The sequence below is a fragment of the Eucyclogobius newberryi genome, unplaced genomic scaffold, assembly GCF_026437365.1.
Source record: "Eucyclogobius newberryi isolate DKJ021-1_F unplaced genomic scaffold, fEucNew1.0.hap1 SCAF_19, whole genome shotgun sequence".
Lineage (NCBI taxonomy): Eukaryota > Metazoa > Chordata > Actinopteri > Gobiiformes > Gobiidae > Eucyclogobius > Eucyclogobius newberryi.
The window spans coordinates 33,195,131-33,221,379 of NW_027315823.1; the positions used below are offsets into that span (position 1 = coordinate 33,195,131).

The following is a 26,249-nucleotide window of genomic DNA, read 5'->3' on the forward strand; positions in this document are numbered from 1 at the left end:
CAGCGCGTCTAGTTACCTGCTCATCTAGTTACCTGCTCGTCTAGTCACCTGCCTGTCTAGTTACCTGCGCGCCTAGTTATCTGCTCGTCTAGTCACCTGCCTGTCTAGTTACCTGCGCGCCTAGTTACCTGCCCGTCTAGTTACCTGCCCGTCTAGTTACCTGCCCGTCTAGTTACCTGCCCGTCTAGTTACCTGCTTGTCTAGTTACCTGCACGTCTAGTTACCTGCGCGTCTAGTTACCTGCTGGTCTAGTTACCTGCTTGTCTAGTTATCTGCTCGTCTAGTTACCTGCGCGCCTAGTTATCTGCTTGTCTATTTACCTGCCCGTCTAGTTACCTGCTCGTCTAGTTACCTGCTCGTCTAGTTATCTGCTCGTCTAGTTACCTGCCCGTCTAGTTACCTGCTCGTCTAGTTACCTGCGCGTCTGGTTATCTGCTCGTCTAGTTACCAGCCCGTCTAGTTACCTGCGCGTCATGTTATCTGCACGTCTTGTTATCTGCTCATCTAGTTACCTGCACGTCTAGTTACCTGCGCGTCTAGTTACCTGCTCGTCTAGTTACCTGCTCGTCTAGTTACCTGCTCGTCTAGTTATCTGTTCGTCTAGTTACCTGCGTGTCTAGTTACCTGCGCGTCTAGTTATCTGCTCATCTAGTTATCTGTTCGTCTAGTTACCTGCCCGTCTAGTTACCTGCCCGTCTAGTTACCTGCCCGTCTAGTTACCTGCCCGTCTAGTTACCTGCTCGTCTAGTTACCTGCTCGTCTAGTTACCTGCTCTTCTAGTTATCTGTTCGTCTAGTTACCTGCTCGTCTAGTTACCTGCTCGTCTAGTTACCTGCTCGTCTAGTTATCTGCGCGCCTAGTTATCTGCTCGTCTAGTTACCTGCCCGTCTAGTTACCTGCCCGTCTAGTTACCTGCTCGTCTAGTTACCTGCTCGTCTAGTTACCTGCTCTTCTAGTTACCTGCCCGTCTAGTTACCTGCTCGTCTAGTTACCTGCTCGTCTAGTTACCTGCTCTTCTAGTTACCTGCTCGTCTAGTTACCTGCCCGTCTAGTTACCTGCGCGCCTAGTTATCTGCGCGTCTAGCTATCTACGCGCCTAGCTATCTGCGCGTCTAAATACCTGCGCGGGTCTAGTTATCTGCGCGTCTAGTTACCTGCCCGTCTAGTTACCTGCGCGCCTAGTTATCTGCGCGTCTAGCTATCTACGCGCCTAGCTATCTGCGCGTCTAAATACCTGCGCGGGTCTAGTTATCTGCGCGTCTAGTTACCAGCGCGTCTAGTTACCTGCACGTCTAGTTATCTGTGCGTCTCTCAAAGTGCTGCTATGCTTGTCCATTTGCCCCAGGTCACCCTTCTCTCAGTGTGTGCTCACCTGGTTAAATAAAGGTTAGTAAGTGTCCATATTCGTCCTGAATTTCCTGTCATCATTTTAGTATCTAAATTGCAAAGAAATACTGCTCAGAGTAAAGCATCTGCTCCTCAACCTGCTCTGCTAAAGTGGCCATGGTCATAAATACTGAAGCGGCAAAAAGCCTGGTTGATTGCGCCACGTTTCACTCCTCGCTTCGCCTGGATCTTCTCTGCTCGCCCTCGCGCTTTTAAGTTGCACTAAGTTAAACTACAGGCTACTATAGTTTTAATTACTCTGGCTTGATTAAACATAGTGACGTCGCTATCATTAGACTTAATCATAACACCTACTGCGCCTCTGTGTTGATTGCACTACTTCGAAAATTACTTTACTGCAAGTTGCTGTGTGAGCTCAAATCACGGTCACTGCTTTTCCCGCATCAACGTCTGCAGAGTCGATTTAGATTTCATTCTGCTGGGGAAAACAAAAGGTGTCTCACAATCGTTTTACAAGGATTTTGGAAGAGCATAATATCTCAACACAACTCAGTGCACTTTAGTTCAGTGATGGTAACTGGACCAGAGAAATATCTGCGACAGCAAATACAAGTGACCAAAAAGACGTGTTTTTGTTCCACTTGAACAGATTTATTAGGTATTGTTACCATGGATAAGATTTGCATATTCTCCCACTGCCAAAGAATTGTCTTAGTTGCTGTTTACTTTCATTGAGCTATGTTTTCTATTTTATTATGGCAAATATGTTGGTAAGACTTAATAAAAACTACACGTATTCCTGCCTTAGTAAAGCATGAACAATCCATAGTGAACAAATAGTTTATTAAGAATGATTCAGGCTAACGTAACTAATACTTTAACCCTAACTCTTAACCCTAACCTTAATCTTAATTAATTAGTTACTATGCCTTAATCATGCTTAATAAACTATTTGTTCATTATGAATTAAATCTTTGTTCATGCTTTGTTAAGGCAAATTAAGGTGCAGTTATTATAAAGTGATACCGATAGTTTTATATGTTTGTGTTTGCATTCAGTCTGTTTTTATTGTTACACCATTTGCTTATACCATTATTTTGTCATATCTTATTATTTAACCAATATGATTTATTGTTTTGTTGTTTGTGAATCAATGGCAATACATCTTTTTCTGATTTCTAATATATTATTTTATTTATATTTTACAATGACATAAACAGCAATTCAATAGAAATAGGTCAGAATCTAGCTTTATATTTGTGAAAATGACCAGTGCAACCACAAACCACTTCTGCCTTTTTGTTCTTTTCTTTTTTGCTTTATTGTACAATTCTGAAAACTCAGTCGTTTCTAATGATCTGCTTTTGTCTTTACAATGGAAAGGTTCACAGTCGATCCTTTGTCAGTAAAAGCACATGGTTTGGAGCAGAGTTCAGACTTTGGAGAAAGGTTAGACATAAGTTAATCAATTTATCACAAACAAATCAATTACGGAAAAAACCCCAACTAATTTAGCCGTTAAAGAATTGTTTTCTGAAGAATTGTTTTCTGAAGAATCCACGAGGTCCATGAGGAGACTTTTTACGACTCTGACAGAAGAAGATTTACAAATGACAAAATAAATAATAAAATAAGTCTAAAAAAGTACTTTGTAAATATACTCAATCAGCACGTCCTTAAGCGGTTGTCAGGGTTTAGTAAAAGTGTCAAATGCAAAGACCTTTTCTCAATCAAAATCAATTAATCAAAAGAATAATTGTTAGAAGTGATCGTTACTAGCAGTTTTCAGGAGAAAGATGAAAAGTCTGTATATTTATGTTAAGACTAATTCAAAGTATTTAATGAGACAAAATTAAATAAAATCCAAATATGAGATCGATCAATATTAGAAAAACAAATTTGCTTCATTTTTGGTCATCGCCCATAAAGACACATGACTGACGCGCACCGAAACATTCTGAAAACGCTCACAAAAGAGACATTCATTCGTGTTTGTACCATTCTCCGCGAAAATTGATGTTTGCTGACAACTGTGCGAAGAAACTGTAAATTGTAATCGCTGCTCATTAATTTGATACAAAAGCACACAATAGCAACAACAACAAAGGCGAGCAGACCAGATGGGCTCATAAGCACAGAATTCAAACAGACATTTAATGATACTATTCGAGCGCTGTAACCAAAATGTAAGAATATAGAAATAGATTTGATTAGTGCTGATATATGGACATGGACATATGACTCTATTTAGTCAATGAAATCTCCTGCTCATTTAATCCCATCTCTGTAGTGACAAAGACACAAAATGTCCTTGACATGTTGAAGATTCTGTGGTATGAGCAGTTCAGATGAATGTGTCAGGGCCATTTAGCTCTCTCTGTGTTAAACTGCAGGACAGAAGTATTGAGATGAGATGTGAACACTTGTGAAATGGTACAAAGACCTTTTCACAGGTCATGCTCCTCAAAAACATGATACGCTCAAGTATATTGTGGTTTGTTTGTTTGTTTGTTTGTTTGTTTGTTTGTTTGTTTGTTTGTTTAGTGCTGAAGTATCTATTTTATTCTCATCATCCTGTTTATTTTGAGGATATTGGAACATTCAAAAGATTGTTCCTCACTCTGAAACTCACTGACTCTGGCACCAGCAGGAGGCCGGTCCATGTTTAGTCCTGACTCTGGCACCAGCAGGAGGCCGGTCCATGTTTAGTCCTGACTCTGGCACCAGCAGGAGGCCGGTCCATGTTTAGTCCTGACTCTGGCACCAGCAGGAGGCCGGGCCATGTTTAGTCCTGACATGGCACCAGCAGGAGGCCGGGCCATGTTTAGTCCTGACTCTAGCACCAGCAGGAGGCCGGTCCATGTTTAGTCCTGACTCTGGCACCAGCAGGAGGCCGGTCCATGTTTAGTCCTGACTCTGGCACCAGCAGGAGGCCGGGCCATGTTTAGTCCTGACATGGCACCAGCAGGAGGCCGGTCCATGTTTAGTCCTGACTCTAGCACCAGCAGGAGGCCGGTCCATGTTTAGTCCTGACTCTAGCACCAGCAGGAGGCCGGGCCATGTTTAGTCCTGACTCTGGCACCAGCAGGAGGCCGGGCCATGTTTAGTCCTGACTCTGGCACCAGCAGGAGGCCGGTCCATGTTCAGTCCTGACTCTGGCACCAGCAGGAGGCTGGTCCATGTTTAGTCCTGACTCTGGCACCAGCAGGAGGCTGGTCCATGTTTAGTCCTGACTCTGGCACCAGCAGGAGGCCGGTCCATGTTTAGTCCTGACTCTGGCACCAGCAGGAGGCCTGTCCATGTTTAGTCCTGACTCTGGCACCAGCAGGAGGCCTGTCCATGTTTAGTCCTGACTCTGGCACCAGCAGGAGGCCGGTCCATGTTTAGTCCTGACTCTGGCACCAGCAGGAGGCCGGTCCATGTTTAGTCCTGACTCTGGCACCAGCAGGAGGCCGGTCCATGTTTAGTCCTGACTCTGGCACCAGCAGGAGGCCTGTCCATGTTTAGTCCTGACTCTGGCACCAGCAGGAGGCCGGTCCATGTTTAGTCCTTAAAGACTGGAGGTGACTGCAGAACCCATCATCTCCTTGTTGAGTTGTCATATATAGTTTAAAATAAAGTGTGCACATTTTGACTTCTTCTGCCCTGTAGTTCATATCTTTTGTTTATTTAAAGCCTTTTTTTTCTTGCCCTAAAAAGCTGGCATTTCTCCTTCAATTCTTATGTGTGAAGTATTTTATCTTCGACTGCTTCTCACTCACAGCCAGTTACGTAAGTACTAATTTCGTCAGCTCTCTTCATACAGACTCTGATAAATAGTAAAAGCATTTGGGGCTCTTGATTCCAGCAGTCATTCCTTTGTAATTATTATCAGCAGAGAAACAGAAGATGACTTGTGCTTTCCTTTGGAGGACCGGGTCAAGTGACTGTGGATAACCATGACTAACTTCATTCATGTGAGCGGCAGAGCAGATGTTCTCTCTCCCTGTGTTTTTCTAAAGAGTTCAACCACTTATTATCTGCCATGTTGTCATATATGTTTCAATTATATATTTGTTATTTTTACGACTTGCATGCTTGTTCTTTATGTCTTTGTGCCCTTATTATAACAGAATTATCTTACATTTTGCCATGATTATTTTATTGGTTTGTTTGTTAGCTTGTTAGCAATAAGTCTTTTGATTGAAGTTGTAGTTTTTTTATGTGAAGAGTGATATTAAATTAGAAATTGCAAAAGGGCCACAGACGCTGACTCCAACCACAAGAGGTCAGTTATGCAACAAATAAAATAACTGATGTTTTAGTGCTGTGGTTTATAACTATTTTCTATATTTGCCACCTAAAACACTCGCCTCCTACATGAGAAGCTACTGTCTGTGAAAAACATTACATACATAGTTAGTATAGTTTTCTGGTGTTATAGAACTGTAACAATTATAAAATACTTTATAGAAGCAAGAACAAGATTCTTTGGCCCAAAGGTTTTATTTGACAGAACAGCTGAAGCATGAAATGGGGAGAGAGAGAGTATTTGGCAAACGGAGCCCACAATGCCGAGGTGTTAACAACCATCCACATTCATAGAGACAAAATTCTCTGCCTGTTGCTACGACACGATCACTTGGCTTGCCCGTGCCAGTTATATCACATAAAGTATGTTAAATGTTTATAATATCTGTCATTGATCTGGTCTCCTCACCAATACCATTCCACTTTGACCTCACTTATATGATGTGGCAGTGGGGTCTCCAGGGTCTGGAAACAGGGGTGGCCAGAAGGGGGCGTATGGTGTTTGGTAATTACAGTAAAGTTCTATTTCAAAAACTGACAGTAATATAGGCCTAGATGTGGTGAACCAGCTCTGTTTTCACTGTGACATTCACAATATGCACAAGGGATGTATGGATACTGTATGTGCGTGAAGAATGGTCAGGTGTTTCAGCTCATTATTATGCAAAAATGGCTTTCACACCTTTTGGTTGTTTACTTGAAGAGTCTCTACACTGACTCTACGCTGACAATGTTCAAATCTAAACTAAAAAAAAAAAAATCTTCTCTTTTATGTCTTGACATTGATTTGAAATTGCCTCGTGTGCAAATTATGCTCCACAAATACATTTGCCTTGCCTACTTGTCTAGTGTAGGCAAATAGAGCAGTCCCTTATTACAGCAGGCTCCTCTAAATGTGACCAGTTCGATTTTAACTTTAAAAATAAATCATCATAATGATCGTTTGGCCATCAGGCGGCCTAGGTGTGAGGAGAACTGAGCAGAATGCATTAAAGTGCTCATTTTCATTTGCCAACTAATCAGATATGGCCTGACCACTAGGGTGGCCAATCACATTTCAGACGCCCCTGTGGGTTGGTACCAGCCGAAACCCTCTTGATTATTCATATCTTGCATCTCTTGAGGGCAAGTGATCAAAAGCATGAGCACTGAATGTCATGTCGACTGATTATGTGTTAAGACATATGTATGCCACGCCTTAAACCAGTGCGACACCGCCAAGCACGATATAGTACACATTTAAACTGTAATTAAATCCTTAATCATATACCAGCATTGATTATAGGGCAATGTTTACCACAGTGAAATTATTCCTATTCATTATTATTTAAAAGGCATTCAGAGCAGCGTATTCCATATTTCCATTCGTCTGTGAAGGTTGTTTCCATTTCCTGGAGGGCAGCTATTTAAAAACGTTGACATGCTACAGCTTCAAGAAAACACATACAAGTTTTACAGAAGTGATAACAAGACATAAATAACGGGCCTGTTGGTTTATGAAGGCGCTGTAGTTGGGCCGCAGGTGTCTGAGAGAGGATCGCTGAGTCTACCTTCGCTCTCAGGCCTTGTTAAATTGGCAGATCGATGATGCTTTTAAATCAATGTTCCCTCCACGCCACGAGCCCCACGGATCCCATTAGTGGATTAAGACGCACCACTGTCCTGCACCGAGCCCCGTGCCGCCTGCAGGTCCCTTCCAAGCCACAAATAATTCCCCAAAAGGTGTGAAATAAAGCTGAGCGAACAGGACAGGCAGGAAAGTGAGAACAAAAGCTGTTGAAGAGGAAAATGCCAGGGTCGACCCGCTACAGCCTCACCTGTAGCACCTCTTTGTTCGGCCGCTCCACACACATTCAGTCGCCTTTTCTGTAAAGTGATTGTGGATCCAAAGTGCTATTTTCACTGCATTTGTTGGTAATTCTGCTCAGTTTCTGATGTTTTATGTAACTCCGATGGCACTCCAGAGTTACAATATATTTACTTTGACCAGATACTGTGTAACTTCAACTAAATCTATGTTGAATATTTTCAATAGGTGGCAATTATTTACAACTCCAAACAATATATACCCAATGTTCAGTGTGAAGTTTGTTTTTTTCTCTTTTATTCAAGCTGCGGTACATAATTTTCAAATAGTGAAGAAAGTAGGTATGTAGAACTATCTAACAAGTTCCCAGCTTTCACAACTCCTTTGGCACTTCATTAGTATTCACATGTATCAGCTTTCACCCCAAAGTGTCCAAAGTATCATACAGTGACTCACATGGCTCGTTCTTACAAGTTTGAAAAGATAAAATAGTTAAAAGAGTAAGACAGCATGTGGAGGACTGTTTTTTCCACAACCTTCTGCTTTTACAATACTTTCTGGGGTGGAAACATGCTTTACTTATACGAAAAAAATCTTGGGTACTTCAGCTTTAATTTAAAGATTGGAGGACTAGAAATGGTAAAAAGTGTGCCACTTGTGATTGAGTTTGCCTGTTTTGTGAGGAGGGTCGTGAGTTCACATCCCATTCCGTGCTTGTGATGGGGAAAGTACATTTGAAATTTAGTTATGTACATTTTTCAAACTATAATTTGTGGACATGTGTTATTTTGGCATGGCTATTGATGCTTTTCCATTCACAATTTAGATGTGGTGAGTTGCATTGTGAAGAATTTGTATGAGCTGTATTTTCATATTTGCCAATTGCAGATAGAGGTGGAAGATACACTGCCTGTCTATAAAAAACAAGTCCACAGAAAAAAAGGGTCACACGCTCTATTATTTGGTAGGACCGCCTTTAGCTTTGATTACAGCACACATTTACATTCAATAAGCTTCTGCAATATTAAAATATTTATATTTTTCACCAGTTGATCTTGTATTGATGATGGAGAGAGTGACCACTGCACAAATCCCCCTCCAGCTCGTCCCAAACACTCTCACTGGGGTTCAGAGCTGTAGTCCATTGGTTTCTCCTTCTCCTTTGATGTTTTCTCTGCTCGATGCCAGTGATTTGACCCTTCTCAAACACACTTTTCCATGACCACGGGATTTGTCTTTCCACACAGTTGTTTCAGAAATGAGAAGCCACTCAGTGCATCAGTCGGGTGTATATAATGTTGCAGCTGAAAGATCATCACCCATGCAGCAGCTCGGACCTACTGTATTTGCGTAGCTGAATCCAGGCAGTGGATATGGGGAACATATTGGGGACGCCTAAAACATGGTGTGCATCGTCACTAATAAAAATGTTTATAAAGGCTGCAAAAATAACATTAGGAAGCTGTGACCACACCCACTTTCTGTCGCACTAAAGCTGGGGACAGAAAACTGGCCAGCATTCCCCACACAAGCTGTCCAGTCCCACCTTTTAAATGCAAACCAATATGAACAATACGACATACTTTGAGAATGATGAGCAGAGAGAATGCGATTACAATATTTCTTCTGCCGCTCTCTGTGCATCATTGATCCATTCATCTTCATTACGGCCCTCAGTGAGCACTATTAGCTCCTGCCACACTTGTTCTCCAGACCGCATGTGTTGACATGCACCACAGGGTCTCTACCACTGTCCCTGCCATCTCAAGATCAGAGGCACAACCGACAGAATAATTACACTGGAGAAACAGCACGATGATCTTACATTTATAATAAGATGTCGCTTATTCACCGTGGAGGTCAAGAAATGTATTGCCTTTTTTCAGATCAGATCCTTGAAGAAATAGATTTGATCTGTTCCATCTGTAATACATATATACACGCTGTGCTTGCTTCAATGTTGACCCAATTAATTGTTGCATAAGAGTTAATTAAATTCCACCCACTCAAATTAAGGAACAATGTAATGTATGTCAGAAAAGAAAATATTTTGCAGACTGCAGATTTTCACAAATTAGCATTGGAAGAAAACATCTGTGTCGCAATATGAAACAAAAATGGGCCAGCTGCCATGATGCTGTATTTTTTAACACCGTCTGCTAAAGAAATGTGCCAAGAGCTGAGTATTGTTGTTATGACTCAGAGGTTCAATATAAAGAAAGATTCAATTATTCTGCTGCTCACCTTAGTAGAGGCCGTGCATGTCTTCTAAGATTCCACAACCTAGCCTGGTTAAATACCTCATTACAACCTCCTGACCTTAATTATTATGTGTTTTACAGATTGGAGCACATCCTGGTTCGGGTCTCGTTGGAGCCAGGAGAAAGAAGAGAAGCATGAGCTGCTGCTGTGGTGGCTATGTGTGACACAGTGAGGTGGGTCAATGGAGACCGAAGGCTACCGTGACCTTCTGGAGACCAGCGATGGGCAGGGGGCGAGCCCACTGGACAGAGGGGGCGGAGGGGCCGCGGACGAGGCCTGGAGCACTCCGTACCCTCTGGGCTTCCAGGTGTCTCTGACCACAGTGCTAATGCTGGAGTTGGTGCTGGGATTCAGCAGTAACCTGACAGTGCTGGTGTTGTACTGCGCTCAGTCCAACCTGGTGGACTCAGTGAGTAACCTGGTCACTGTGAACCTCCACGTGCTGGACATCCTGGTGTGTGTGCTCTGTCTGCCTCTGACTGTGGCCGTCATCCTAGTGCCTGCCAATGGGAGCGGAGTGGGGAGTCTGGCCACTCTGTGCTGTTTCCATGAGGCTTGTGTTACGTTCACCAGTGTGGCCACTGCAGTCAACGTGCTGGTCATCAGTTTGGATCGTTATGACATTTCTGTGCGGCCGGCCAGTCGCCTGCTGACCCCACGCAGAGCAAGCTGGTTATTGGCTGCAGTGTGGGCAGTGTCTCTGGCTGTGTTCTTTCTGCCGTTCCTCGAGGGGGACTTTTTCTCCAGTGGTGAAGATGAGGAAGAGGAACTTGATGACTCTGAGATCACCATAGGTCCAGCCCTGTCCTTCTCCACCTCCCCCTCCGCTCTGCCCTCGTCTCCTCCGCACCATCTGAGCCCGGCATGGCAGAACCGGACACTGTTGTGTGTAGGAGGGCAGGGCTACTACACGGGCATGGCGATGTACTACCACCTTTTACTGCAGGTGCCCTGTTTCTTTGTGGCTGTGGTCGTCATGTTGTTCACATACTCTCGGATCCTCCAGGCCCTGAACATCCGCATCGGCTCCCACATGATGAGGGGCTCTCGTTCCAAAGACTCTACCTGCAGGATCCGCTGTAGGAGGCAGAAGAAGCGGGATCTGAGCCTGCCAACAGACGCAGCCTCCTCCAACCAGAACCAGAACGCCTCTCACCCTCCGCTCCTCCCTTGCCCCACGCCGACCCCCACGTCTCCACCCACGCTGTCCTCCTTCCCCCCGGGCATGTCCGACAGTGGAGCGACAGTTACAACAGTGAGCACTGCCGCTACCACTCCCATTGCCACCACACCTGCCACACCGGCTTCTCCCACGCAGCCTTCTGTGTCGGCCCAAACCCGCAACACGCCTCTGCCCGCCTCCTCCGTGGGAGTCCAGGCCTCAGTGTCCGCCATCATCGCTTTGAGAAGAGCCGTGCGCAGACACAGAGATCGTAGGGAGCGTCAGCGGCGTGTGCTCAAAATGTCTCTGATCATCATCTCCACTTTCCTGGGCTGCTGGGCTCCTCTGTCGTTAGTAAACGTCCTGATTCTGTGTATGGGCCCCAGCGACAGCCTAGTCCGACTCAGGCTCTGCTTTTTGGCAATGGCATATGGAACAACAATATTCCACCCTCTGCTCTATGCTTTTACTAGGCAGAAGCTGCGGCGAGCGCTCAAAACACGGGTCAAGAAAAGGGTGGTGTCTCTTTTGCAGGTGGACCCGGCTCCGAGCGGAGGAACTGTCATTCATAACTCTTGGGTGGAGGGCGGAGGGCAGAGAAAAGCTCGAAAGTCCAGAGTGGAGGCCAGCGATGGGACTGACCGCTGCCTGACAGAAGCAGTGAGAGAGTGAGGGACCACGAGTTTGAATGTGGACATTTGTGAGAGGTTATAGACAGATATTTATTAGAATTTCCAAAAGGACAAATCGTAAAATGGGTAATGATCTACCAAGAGCCATGGCGTTTACAAAAGTCATGAGAAATCTGTGGGGCTTTTACGCTGATGTACATTATTAGAGCTACTATACATTCAATACTTTACTCTTTACCAGCAGCACTCAACACTGCAACTCGGCAGCAGCACTTGCAAAGCACTATGACCATGGGACTCCCTGCGTGCACCGTTTTATATATCACTGCTCCTGCGTGCACTTTTAACCTGCATGTGCTTCTACCAACGCACAGCTCTACAAGTCAGAGGCAGAAATCTCTTGCACTCTCAAACCCACATATTAAAACACACCTACTGCATTTGAACATTTTCTGTGAAAGCACACTGGTACCTACCGGCACAGATTCTCTCAGCGAAACATACATAAATGGTTGCTGTCCCCTGATTTTTCATGCCTTAATTCGGTTATTATTAGTAAATTCTACTAGTAAATTATTGTGGTGCTGAATGTTTCACTGTATGTTTACAAAGATGTTTTAGTCTGCACATATCTTAATAATAGAACAATAATTAAATGCAGATAAATGCAAGACTTACAGGCAAGTTTACAGGGAATTGCAAAAAATAAAAAATTATATGTTAATTTAAAACATGCACCATATTGTACTCAAAAGACTCCAACATAAATATAAGGCATGATATTATTTTTGTTTTTAAATTAACCACAGAAATAGCATCATTAATATTGATACACTACATCTTTGGTACGAGTGCATTTCTAGGCTTGTGCATGTACAGTTTGCGGGTGTGTGGGTGCTTATTGGAGAGATGGAAGACACTGAAAACCTAAGAAGATGTGCAATAAACTACACAATCACTAAGCAATGACCCCCTGGATGTGAACGCAGAGAATGTAGAAGCGCAGTTACTGCTGCGATTTAGATTAAAACAATGGGAGGCCTGAGGGGAGGGGACTTTATCTTCTCATCAAACATCAGGAGACCCCCAGGCGCAATACAAAAACACATCCCATTAAACTGTAACTATGTGTATATGACAAGCCACTGTAATATTGCTCCAGATTTTTCACACAATGAAAATCAAAAGGGCATTTTTATGTGACTTCCACTGAGATCATCTCTTTGGGAACTGCAGGTTAAATAGGATGTAGAACTTTCTGGATGCGAGAGACTGCAGACAAGGGGATGTGTGCTGGAGAGCAGAGCTTGGTTTAGCTGCTCGAGTCCTGGACACATTAAACTCATGTGTCTTTCTCCTCAGGGCTTCAAGTCTCAATTTGAAATGTGTCTAAGGAGTTGTACCTGATTTGTAATCAAATCAAATGTGTCATGCTCGAGTACAGATATATATTGTAAAAGCAACGCTAAGGGTCAAAACAAGACCGCTGTGTGCGTTTTTATTGTCCACAAACCTGAAAGTAATGCTGGAGCACCGTCAGTATGCTAATTGTTGTTAGCAATGATGATAAAACTCCGCTCTGGCCTCTGAAAGTTGTGAAACGTTCTTATAAACTTTTCATGGTGAATAATTAGGAGGCTATGAATGTGATACAAATGTGAAGAATCCGTTTTGATCATGGCAAAAAGTTTCAAATGAACGAGTTCTGTTTTTCACGTTTTAAAGGAACTAGAATCAGGTACAGCGCCTTTAAAACTAAGTCTAAAAAGCAGGGGCACTGTGTAAAATATAAATAAAAAGGACAAAAATACTGAAGTTGTTTTTGGATGTCTTGTGGTAGAACTGCTGCACCTTTCAGCCCCTTGAGAATACAAACAGGATGTTGAAAATGTCATCTTTCTTTTGATCTTTCCTTCATCTCGTGGCCAACAGCATGAAGAATGAAGTCTTATTTAGCATTGGTTCTAAGACAAATGCCCTTTCTGACCAAATGCTCTTCATTTAGCTTACGCATTTGATTAAAACATTACATTAACGTCCAGGTTTATCAAAAACAGTTAACGATTATCAAAATTAAAATGAAATTGAGCTGTTTATATCAACGACTCAAGCGTTTCTAATGTTTGGTTATCATGTTCAAAGTAGTTTCAGTTGGGATCAGCCCTTATTAGTGATGGCAAAATATTCTAGTTTCAACCCCAACACATATAAATAATGTCTTTAAACATTAGTTAAGGTTTAATTATCACTCATTTTGCAGCATTTTTGAGTATTACTTAAATGCCATTGTACTGCCCACCTCTAAATGTGCGTTCCATTCTGAACTGCATCTTGTTTTATTAACATTTACACAGTGCTGCAGCGTTTTAGATTCAAGCTTGTAAACGATTAGTCACTTGTGTAATGTATGTTAACAAAAGGCTTTGAATAGATTTTAAAAGTTTGTGTGGGCTCCACGACCTTTGGGCTATCCTCATCATCAAACACACTGAAGTGAAGCAGGTTGGAGAAGGTCGTCTGTGAATTGATGTACATTTTTCAGGGATGTAAATATGATGTGTCTGCTTTGAGGTTTTTGGGTCAAACGACTCTTTTGGTCACAATCATCTGCCGGACAGAAAGTAATTAAGCTATTATGATGAAGAACTTTACTGTAAAGAAATACATACAACTGTATTTGTGTTAATAATCTATGTGTGTACACTGTATTGTACATTTCTGATCATGTGAATAGAGAAAGGTTAGTATTGTATAAGATTTATATAATGTGTTATTGTATAGAACATAACAAATCCTATTATTAAAAAGGTTATCTATCCAAGCGAGTCAATTTCTGTTTTTTGATAATTACCTGATTACCACAGTCCACATGTGCTTTGTGGATCTGGAGAAGGCTTTCGACCGTGTCCCTCGGGCGTCCTTTAGGAGGTGCTCAGACCTGTTCCCAGTGCATGTTGGACTCCGCCAGGGCTGCCCTTTGTCACCGGTTCTGTTCATAATTTTTATGGACAGAATTTCTAGGCGCAGTCAGGGGTCGGAGGGTGTTCGGTTTGGGGACCACAGGATCTCATCTCTGCTGTTTGCAGACAATGTTGTCCTGATGGCTCCATCAAACCCGGACCTGCAGCTGCACTGGGACGGTTTGCAGCCGAGTGTGAAGCGGCTGAGATGAGAATCAGCTGCATCGGACTGTTGTGGTGAAGAAGGAGCTGAGTCGAAAGGCAAAGCTCTCGATTGACCGGTCAATCTACCTCACCTACGGTCATGAGCTTTGGGTGATGACCAAGATCGGAGATACAAGCGGTCGAAATGAGTTTCTTCTGCAGGGTGGCTGGGCGCTCCCTTATAGGGTGAGGAGCTCAGTCACACGAGAGGAGCTCGGAGTAGAGCCGCTGGCTCTTCCACATCGCAAGGTGACCCGGGCATCTGTTCCAGAGCCTCCTGGACGGGGGGCTCCTGGGAACACCTCGGGATCCCCCCAGAGGAGCTGGAGGAAGTGTCTGGGGTGAGAGAAGTCTGAGAGTCCCTGCTTGGACTGCTGCCTCCTGCATGATACGCGGAAGAAGATGGATAAACCTGACTGTAAATCTTTGTAAATCTTTGGTGATATAAATAATGTTTATGTGTATTATTTATCTACTTTTGGGTTCAATATGAGTGAATTGTTTATGAATTGTTTTTTTGTTGTAGTTTTTACACTGGAGGCTGAATTTGATAGTTTGAAGAATATGTGCAGTGTAGAAACAAATTGGTTTCTTCTTTACCACAAGGGTAAAGATGTATCGAACTAGACTCAAACCTAAGTCACAGCAGAAAATATGCTATACATTTTATGGGTCAGTCTATAGCTACAGAATATAAAAGCACGCTGGCACAGCTCTCACTTCACTGCAAAAGGATCCCTGGTTCGAATACCTCTCTTTCGGTTTGCTCGTGACGCTCCAGTTTCCCCTACCACTGGAAATAAAACATGTACAATAAGGTCACTTTTAGGCTCAGGACGCCTTGAAAAGATGAAATAAAGCCCCATCAATACCAGACTTAAACACACAAGTATGTACTTTGACCTTACCTTTTTGTGTTACACTGTGTCCCCACAAGTGCAAAGAAAATACACACAGGATTATTGTGACTTGAGCCATTATTAAGTTTTTGAATTTGCAATGATTAAAAAAAACAGTAATTGGTAACTTTTCCACCAGAATTCACTCAACTGTACTTGGATTTCCGGCTTCGCAAGTGGGACATGACGACGAACCAACGAATGTTTGGTACCTGCTTCCTCCTGGTTCCAAGCGAGACACAGATTTGGTCATCCTTTGGTCGTCCTTTGGTCGTCCTTTGGTCGTCCTTTGGTCGTCCTTTGGTCGTCCTTTGGTCGTCCTTTGGTCGTTCTTTGGTCATCCTTTGGTCGTCCTGTGCAGTTGCAGCTCTGTCAGTGATACACACTGTACTATTAGCTAAATTTTTCTCCTTAGCAACATTAAAACCAGTACTGAAAATGCCATCTCTCTTTGACCTAACAGAAAATGTACCAAGCAAACAACATCATCTACTAGTTTCAGAGGTAAAAAATAGCATCCTGATGACAAGCACGGTCTTGCACTAGAGTGATCTCTTTGGCATTTTCAAAATTGTGTCTAAACTTTGACCTTAAGAAGTCTTTAAACTGCACATGAAAGTAGTTTTATTCCCCCAGTGTTTGCTAATCTGACAATGCAGTTTACTTCAATACATCTCCATTGGATTAACTGTCTGGATTTGTCTCTGATTCTGTCCATATTTCCACGAGCTGTCCCTCTCTTTCTTCATCTTCCGTCTCTTTGTCTTTCTGTTTCTCTAATTCCTAAATATAGAAACGCTGCCCTAGATATTTATTGCAGAATGTGATGCTTTGCGTTGCTGTGACTGTGAAGTGACAACTAATCACTAACGAAAGACACAAAACATTTTCAGCAAGAAGGGTGGAAGATACCATTTTCCAAGCAAGGCAGATGTGCAGTCTTGTAAATGATTACCGTAGGTCTTGAGTATAATTTAAGAGTAAAAACACTTTCTTTTGTAACATTTCTGGTAGAGAGTTCATTTCACTTGCTGGCGTCCTCTGAGATGTTACAGATATAGCAGCAAAGGGAACGCCCACTAACGGACCTCTGTGGGAGAAGTAATCTATTCATTTCAATGTAGAGGAGTTGATCTATCATCTACTCTTCAACAACTACAAGAGCAAATGCACACTTTAGGAGGAATATTGTCCCAAATACAGATACTAAGGCACGGAGAAGAATGAAGTGGTCTAACAGCCCAAGTGTTTATAACTATCCAAGAATGCTAACGGTAGATTCGGGATAAATGCTACTGCGATGCTAGCACCGCCTGATGTATTTCAACATCTACAGAGCATTCAGTTTACATTTCTGAAATATTGCCATGTCAAAAACCTCGATTAGGACTCAGTTGTGTCTCTACTTAAATAAGTTGTGCTTAAAATACACATAATTAGCTGTGAAATATTTTAAAAGTTTCCAATTGAACCACATTCCATAGAATGGAATTCAAATAATCCATCTTGCACAATAGATCCACAGATCTGACTTGTGACTAAGGTAGACTTTATTGTCCAATGCCGCTGGAGCATCTCCTTAGGAGCAGTGGTCACTACCTGCATCTCCATCTCCAGATCTTGAGCTAGACCTGGTCAGGACTTCTGTAGCTGGAGCAGTTTATCTACGAAGCGTGTTTGGAGTTGCTTGTCTCCATGGAGAAACCAGATAAGTTGAATCTCTTTAAAAGAACATTTCAGGCAAAACATTAAAGCTCTGCATTATTACAGTGCTGCCACCAGAAAAGTGACTTTGTCTCCATGCACATAGATCGGTTTTATGGCATTCTGTGGAATGTTGAATGTAAAGTAAGAATGTATCCATGGAGACAAACATGTGATGTGCCCTTCACCAGAAAAAGATACAAACCATGTTTTGCTGAAATCATACACAGTGAGGCTTTAAAAGCTCATTTCAAATGACATTTGTGGACGACCACAGTTTGAGTCAAAGCTACATTTTCCATTCACATAATGTTAGATTTACAGCTGAAGTACTTCTACCTGAGCACGTTCTATTGTTGTATTAAAAAATGTGTAACTGACTATCTCATATTTGACTGTACAAGTACTAAGGACGACACTTTGATTTCCTTCACAAGTCTGTCGTTTGAGCGTTCGAGTCCATTCTAAACATGCTGTGGTCCTATGAACAATCATTGTCTTTTATGCTGTTTTGTAATATCATCAACCCCCACTTCGCCAGCTTCTCCAATTTTGTGGTTCTTTGGCAGGCTGCGCCTCTCGTCCGCGCACTCAGGCCTCCCCAGAACAAAGAGCCAACAGCTGCAGTGTCTGTGTCTACGGAGGAAGCAAAGTCACCTTGAGGGATGGCAGTGGAACAAAACATCAGAGAGACACAGAGAAAGAGGGAGGCATCATTTGGATGATTGGCATCATAAGATTTGTGTGAAAAAGCACCAACTATATAACAATAACAAGTAAAAAATGCTTTACATTAGAAACAAGATTAGCAAGACAATTTACTACTTGGAGGTCATGAAATTATCTACTTGTCTTGTGATTAGTATAAGAAGAAACACTTGCAATTCAACAATTATTTATGTGACCAAACTGTGACCAAACCATGAAATCCTTAATTCACTTTCACCAAATTAGCACTCATCTGTTCTGGGAATCAAACTTTTTTAAAGGTAATCAGATCAAAAAGCTCCATTAGTCTTGAAGAATAGATATTTAAAACAAAACAATGCTTCATCATTTGAGAGAGGTTTATGAAACAATATGTACAGGATATTTATATAATTGTTTGTGGCATGAAGCAACATTTTGATTGGTCAGTATTGGATGAGTCAAATGTTCATCTACATTAGCAGCCCATTCAAGTCGCTGCCCACGTCCAGAGCACAAAAACACAACAGTTCTGAGCTGCAAATTGTTTTGATGTATGATCAGAATGAACGATGTATAAAAACTAATCCATGGTTCAATATACAAGTGTTCAAAGCAAATGTGGCAAAAAGAGACACTCTATTTCTGCCTTAGGCTCCACACTCCTGCACCCTGACGCAATCTTTCTAAACAAACTGTGATTTATGGCAAAGCATTTAATTACATCTGACTTTGACAAACGCCAGGGCTATTGACCAGTTCAAATGATTAATAGATGCCAGTATGATTATGGATCACAAGTCCACTATAGCCTCTTGTCCCGTGATAAACATCTTTATTGGATTCTTCATTTTCCATTAGTTACTTCTGTACCTACTTTGTGTTGCAATATCGGAATTTCCCCATTGTGGCTTATCTTATCTTATCTTAATTCAGAAGGTTTGTCTTCTACCAATTTCATGACTTTTCTTCTCTGTCCAAATCATGATCACAATCAACACAAGTTTGTCATGAGGCATTTGGCTAGAAAGTTAGAGATGAAGCTTACTTCTTATGAAAAATAATGGATGAGCATAGGAAAATCTGTATTTAACTTATCTGAACGTACAGTGGCGTGTACAGTGGCGTACAGTGGCGTGTACAGTGGCGTACAGTGGCGTACAGTGGCGTGTACAGTGGCGTACAGTGGCGTGTACAGTGGCGTGTACAGTGGCGTGTACAGTGGCGTACAGTGGCGTGTACAGTGGCGTGTACAGTGGCGTACAGTGGCGTACAGTGGCGTGTACAGTGGCGTACAGTGGCGTACAGTGGCGTACAGTGGCGTGTACAGTGGCGTACAGTGGCGTACAGTGGCGTGTACAGTGGCGTGTACAGTGGCGTGTACAGTTGCGTACAGTGGCGTGTACAGTGGCGTACAGTGGCGTACAGTGGCGTGTACAGTGGCGTACAGTGGCGTGTACAGTGGCGTACAGTGGCGTGTACAGTGGCGTGTACAGTTGCGTACAGTGGCGTGTACAGTGGCGTACAGTGGCGTACAGTGGCGTGTACAGTGGCGTACAGTGGCGTGTACAGTGGCGTACAGTGGCGTACAGTGGCGTACAGTGGCGTGTACAGTGGCGTACAGTGGCGTGTACAGTGGCGTGTACAGTGGCGTGTACAGTGGCGTACAGTGGCGTACAGTGGCGTGTACAGTGGCGTACAGTGGCGTACAGTGGCGTGTACAGTGGCGTGTACAGTGGCGTACAGTGGCGTACAGTGGTGTGTACAGTGGCGTACAGTGGCGTACAGTGGCGTGTACAGTGGCGTGTACAGTGGCGTGTACAGTTGCGTACAGTGGCGTGTACAGTGGCGTACAGTGGCGTACAGTGGCGTGTACAGTGGCGTACAGTGGCGTGTACAGTGGCGTACAGTGGCGTGTACAGTTGCGTACAGTGGCGTGTACAGTGGCGTACAGTGGCGTACAGTGGCGTGTACAGTGGCGTACAGTGGCGTGTACAGTGGCGTCCCATTTGATGCAGCGTTTTCTTTTTGTGGACAACAGCGCCCTCTTCTGTGTGCTTTGGTAAAGCGTGTCCAACACTACGCGGAGGTGTCTAGTGCATCATCTTCTGTCTTGTTTTTGGCATGGAAAGGTAAGAAAACTGCGAGTGTCCTTTCACAGACTAGTATTACAAATAAACATCTCTGTAAGCTAACGCTACAACCAATCGCTTTCAGACGCGCTTTTGACTTTTAGCCGTTACCAAAAGCGACCTCGTGCATTTATGAGCACGCGGAAGGAAATGGAATACGGAAAACCACCAATCTTATTAGTTTAGTGCCATAAAAACGATCATGTTTCTTTTTTTAGCGTAAGCAAGTCAGAACTAACCGCGCCGAAATAGCTCAGTTGGGAGAGCGTTAGACTGAAGATCTAAAGGTCCCTGGTTCGATCCCGGGTTTCGGCAGCGAGGTGGTCGCCATTTATGCATTTTTATAGAACCTTTAAAATATTGTCAGAAAATTGGTCATCATTTTGGAATGCAAGCGCGAATGTATTTTTTGGTGATATTTAAAGGGTCTATAATGGTTTGTACTCGACACAAACGGTGCTTTTTGAGTGTTTTGATGTCCACCAGGGGGCGATGTTTGTCCAAACTTCGAGCCGTTCTGGCAACATAAGCCAGTAACAACTACATGAAAAGGCCCTGACAAGAAAACGTGAAGAGTTAATTAACTGCTTATTTTTGTCCATTATACAATACACTCCTATAAGAGATGATGATGTAGAATAAGTGGCAGTGGCACAGAGACAGAGACACTGAGATACGTCACCAACACAGACTATTCACAGTTAAAGAAGCACTATGAAACCTTTCAGGTGGAGGGCTCCTCACCACCTCAGTATGGCATTACACTTGTATATCTCAGTGGAGACAAGTCGATGACACCACAAGGCCAAGTTACAGGTCAGATCTGTGGAGAGGCGAGCTCGCTCACCCTAAGAGGGTAAGGGCAATACAAACATGTTTATTTTAGTATTTTTCCACAGTTTACAAAATAGTGCAATTTTGTTCAGTTCTTCAACAGCTGTAAAAAAATAGTGTTTTTTTTTTTTTATTAAGAGTATAAGAGTTTTTCTACAAGTTATCTGTTTTTTTATAATTTACTTCTGCGCGTAATCTGTTTCTGTGCCTAATCTGTGTTACAACACTGGAATTTCCCTATTGTGGGACAAATAAAGTTTATCTTATCCTTTCAACTTTCAGTAATAATATCCATAATAACAATACAACACAAATTACAACGTGTAAAATATGTATATTGTCATCTTCAATCTTTATTTGAGGAAACCCAGTAAACAGAACACTAAACATGATGTAATCCAGGATCCAGTGTGAGTATTTCATGTTTGATTTCAAACCAGAATGTATTTATTTGGGTGTGTGTTTGTGTCCATCTGCCAACATGATTCAACTGCGGATGGGCATCTTGCATAAACTTCAAATAAAAAGTCAAATCATGTTATTTAGAAATGATATACAAAGGAAAGTATTAGTATGTTAATGCCTCTATGTCGTCTGAGGTGAGCATCTTTTTGGCTGAAAGTCAACGTCACCAATGAACCACTCCTAAGTTTATTTTAATGTATTTGCCTGAGGAAACGTGAACCGGCTGAACTCTGAACAACACATCTAAAGTATTCATTGTTTTGTCTGGTGGTTTTAATTCAAGCTATGCCAATGTTTCATCTACTGTTAACTTATGAAAACTTGAATTTAAAATGGGTAAATGGACTAGCTTTCTCAACAAATGTAACATAAAGCAACAATATAAAATAAAACAGCTAACATCCTCATCATCCCAATAGACTAACCTTCTCTGCGGGTCTGGTCCCTGCTTGTCTCTATGGAGATATTATTGCTTATTGACAGTTTTAATCTGTTTATGAATCATCACTTGAGAGTGTTGTGAGCTCTCAAGATAAATGTGCAGCTTTACTCAAATGTATAAACAAGGCAAAAAAAATCAAAAGACATAATCATTGTTTTGAATTGTAAATCGCTATGGCAATGATCCTAATTCCTCATCAGACGTATTTTTGATTCCCTTATGCAAAGAGCTTCTGCTGTTGACCCGCCCCGATCCTCCTCCTCGCCTCGCTCTGAACCAACTGCCACCTTTACAAACACGGGACCCCAAACATCCTTAAACTTCCAAAAACATGGCTGGGGACATGAACCTGTCTGTCAGCACCTTCGAGCCATTTACTGTAGGTTTACATCATTCAAGCTAAAGGATCAGCTATTATATGTTTACGGCATAAGTCACCTAATAAAAAAGGAAATATTTATATATCAAAGTAAAGATAAAATAAGAGACATTTTATTTGTCCCATAATGGGGAAATAGCAATGTTGCAATTACAGTCCAAAAACATGCAATCTAATATCAAGATAAATAACTATTAAAAATAGACTCAAACCGAACACAGACCGTGTAAGGAGGGCATTAATATGAGAGACTATGATGTAGAATAAGCACACAGAGACATGGCACAGAGACATGGCACAGAGACACGGCACAGAGACATGGCACAGAGACACGGCACAGAGACACGACACAGAGACACGGCACAGAGACATGGCACAGAGACACGGCACAGAGACACGACACTGCACAGAGACATGGCACAGAGACATGGCACAGAGACACGACACTGCACAGAGACACGGCACAGAGACACGACACAGAGACACGACACAGAGACACAACACAGAGACACGGCACAGAGACATGACACGGCACAGAGACACGGCACAGAGACACGGCACAGAGACACGGTACAGAGACACGACACTGCACAGAGACACGGCACAGAGACACGACACAGAGACACGACACAGAGACACGACACAGAGACACTGCACAGAGACATGACACGGCACAGAGACACGATACAGAGACACGGCACAGAGACACGGCACAGAGACACGGTACAGAGACACGACACTGCACAGAGACACGGCACAGAGACACGACACAGAGACACGGCACAGAGACATGACACGGCACAGAGACACGACACAGAGACACGACACAGAGACACGGCACAGAGACATGACACGGCACAGAGACACGACACAGAGACACGGCACAGAGACACGGTACAGAGACACGACACTGCACAGAGACACGGCACAGAGACACGACACAGAGACACGACACAGAGACACGACACAGAGACACGGCACAGAGACACGACACAGAGACATGGCACAGAGACACGACACAGACACGACACAGAGACACGCCACAGAGACACGGCACAGAGACACGGCACGACACAGAGACACGGCACAGAGACACGACACAGACACGATACAGAGACACGGCACAGAGACACGGCACAGAGACACGGCACGGCACAGAGACACGGCACAGAGACACGACACAGACACGATACAGAGACACGGCACAGAGACACGGCACAGAGACACGGCACAGAGACACGGCACAGAGACACGACACAGACACGATACAGAGACACGGCACAGAGACACGGCACAGAGACACGGCACGGCACAGAGACACGACACAGAGACAGAAACACTGAGACTATTCACGGTTAAAGAAGCACTATGAAACCAGGTGAAGGGCTCACCACCTGCTTGTCTCCTGGCATTAAACCTGTAGATCTCCATGGAGACAAGTCGATGACACCATAAGGCCAAGTTACAGGTCAGATCTGTAAGAGGGTTTAATATTGTACCTATTCCAAGTTTACAAAACAGTGCAATTTTGTTCTTCAAAGCTCTACAAATTAAGTCGGCTGCCTTAGATTAGATGCTTTTTTACTTTTTCAAATGTATTTCATTGGAAATAGAGTCTAAATAAATGTGACCAAAGGTCAAAGTTTGTTATACTTGATCAGAAGTCACAGGATGTTTCACAGAGCAGACGCACGTGTCGCCTGTTTCCTGTATTTATACAAAGTCCCAACTGTGGTTCCTCTTTCTTAGACCTCAGCCTGACTCCGCCTCTCACTCACCACTATTTATGGAACAAAGTCGATCAGAGAAAGTTGCAAATGAATCAAAGGATGTTTTTTTTGGTGCACTATAAATGTCATCATGGCTGTAACCCTGATCCTTTCACACTCGCCGCTCTGAGCTTTTCCCGGTCTTGGGGTTGCTACAGAAACAACCTTACATTACCTTGACTGTGAGAAGGAAAATGATCAAGTTAAATGTGCAATGTAACTTTTCTGGTGGAGGTTCTGCTTCTGCTTGTCTCCATGGAGATGTCATTGCTCTGCATGGAATGTTCAGGTCAGATCTGTGGTAAGGAGAGCCTGAGCCCCACAGTGAGAAAACACACTTTCCAAGGTTATTTTGAGCCATAAAAACATTTCCATACTGTGGAACATTCATAGTGTAGCTTTAACTTTCAGTGAGACATTCTTTAACCTGTTTAACAAATGTGAAACATAAGAAAATGTGGCATCGACCTACAGTGAATGACCTCCTTTTCTGACAGACACACGTTTCCATGGGGACGTTTCTACAAAAGTCATTCTTCCAGGACCAGTGGCCGTGGTCTTCTCTCCCGTGTCCCCCGAGGCCTGTCTCTGCAGGTACGTCCTCTTTATCACCCACAGTCCAGCCACAGTGGACAAATGACAAGCTGCAGCTCTGTCATTATTTTCACACCAGTTGCAATAATGTAATGGTGTAAATGATGTTGTTATTTCAACTTTAGAAAACGTGTTGGTAGTTGTGCCATTCCAGTCGATGTCATTAAAGGAGTGGCCTGCTAATCTGTCATAATCATCCTGCTGACACGCTGCAAACGTGAAATGCTGTGGAACACTTTTACTGACTATTACATTCATCATCGCTGCTTTCACTGTACAAGAAAGACGCCCTATGTATATATTTTTCTATGTGAAGGCAATTGTTTTCATTACATTCATGTTTTTCTTGCAATCGTATCATACCAGATCACGTTTTTGACATTGCCCTCTATATTTACACAAAATAAACTTTATCCATCCATCTTCTTCCTCTTATCTGGGGCCGGGTAAACTACAAAGTCATTCAAGGTTTTTGCCAATGGAAACCTACTTACTTTCTCTTAAACCATGTTGTGTTTTATATTTTCTGTAATCCAAGTTTAGTAATTAGAAGTCCATGTACAGTACTAGACGATATTACTGTGTGAAAGCGGACCATGTTGTAGCGTGGCGTCTTTCTCTAAATAGGTTGCACTGCAAAGGAACAGGCACACCATGTTAACTAGCCGTAACCGATGCGAGTCGCGACCTAAAGCATTTGGCGGCTTGTGTCCAGTCTCCGGTCTAAACGTGTCCGTGTCCGGGCGCTGTAAGCAGATCTGTGACCGTGACACATGCCACTTCACTAAAGAGGAGCTGCAGTGCTGCAGCGAGTGTGTCAGAAGAAGAGAGTCTGTAGCAGTGGAAAGTGTCTTTACAGGACGTTAAAGGAGTGCTGGCTCCAGAGGTTTATCACTGTTACTGCTTTGGTCAGTTTGTGCTGGAGCTGGACATGCGTCATGCTCTGTCTGTGTTCTAGGTAGTTCTGAAATATTCACCTTTAACGTTGTGACTCATGTAGACCATTCAGTTTTGCTCATATGATATGATATGTAGGAACAAGAAAATACAAATAATTTTCGAGTGGAGAAACTTCAAATGTGCAAAACATTCTTTATAATTTAAGCAAACCATTGATTAAAAAGTGGTTTTGTTTAATAATTATCTTAGGAAGCATTTTGCTCTGTATATTAGTTTGGCCTTAATTCTGTCAGAGGTTCGTTACCTTTTTTGCCCCCTGTTTACTGCAGTAATATATTTTACAAATATATTTTCTCTCTTTAATGATATTTCCCCCCTGTACATGTTACTACACATAACATCTGGACTCAAATGCTACGACATTTCCCCTTCTTTCTAAGTCTTAACCTCCTAGTTTGGAAAGACTGAAGAGGGTCTCAGTGCTCCCGGACCACCTCTTATACAGTGTACGCATTAAGGTCAAGGTGTACTTCATGTCCCTGTGTACACAGTGCTCCTGGGGCCTCACCTCCAGAGTCAGCCAGGTACACACATAACCACTTTTGACTTAAACTTGTTTGCACACGTTTCTCAGATAAACATCCAGTCAGACTCTTTATCGCACAATTATGAATATTATATCTGACATAGCTCAGCATGTAAACACATACTTGAACATAAACTATGCACAATTACTGCAATTTGACCGGTCCGTCCAGACGCTGAGGCTGAGGAGAACGT

At 43.0% G+C, this 26,249-nt stretch overlaps 1 protein-coding gene and 1 non-coding gene across 2 annotated transcripts in view; both read left to right on the forward strand.

The window, feature by feature from the left end:
- Positions 1-13,716, forward strand: part of LOC140366046 (G-protein coupled receptor 22) — a 39,262-nt gene extending 25,546 nt beyond the window's left edge. The window contains exons 2-3 of the mRNA XM_072452703.1: positions 9,787-13,146; positions 13,189-13,716. Of these exons, the coding sequence (XP_072308804.1) occupies positions 9,888-11,540 (1,653 nt within the window). The 5' untranslated portion in view covers positions 9,787-9,887 and the 3' untranslated portion in view covers positions 11,541-13,146; positions 13,189-13,716. The remainder of the gene's footprint in view (positions 1-9,786; positions 13,147-13,188) is intronic.
- A 6,612-nt stretch (positions 13,717-20,328) lies between these two features.
- Positions 20,329-20,401, forward strand: trnaf-gaa (transfer RNA phenylalanine (anticodon GAA)). Its single transcript has one exon. It is a non-coding gene; the product is annotated as a tRNA-Phe (tRNA).
- The last annotated feature ends 5,848 nt before the right edge of the window (positions 20,402-26,249 follow it).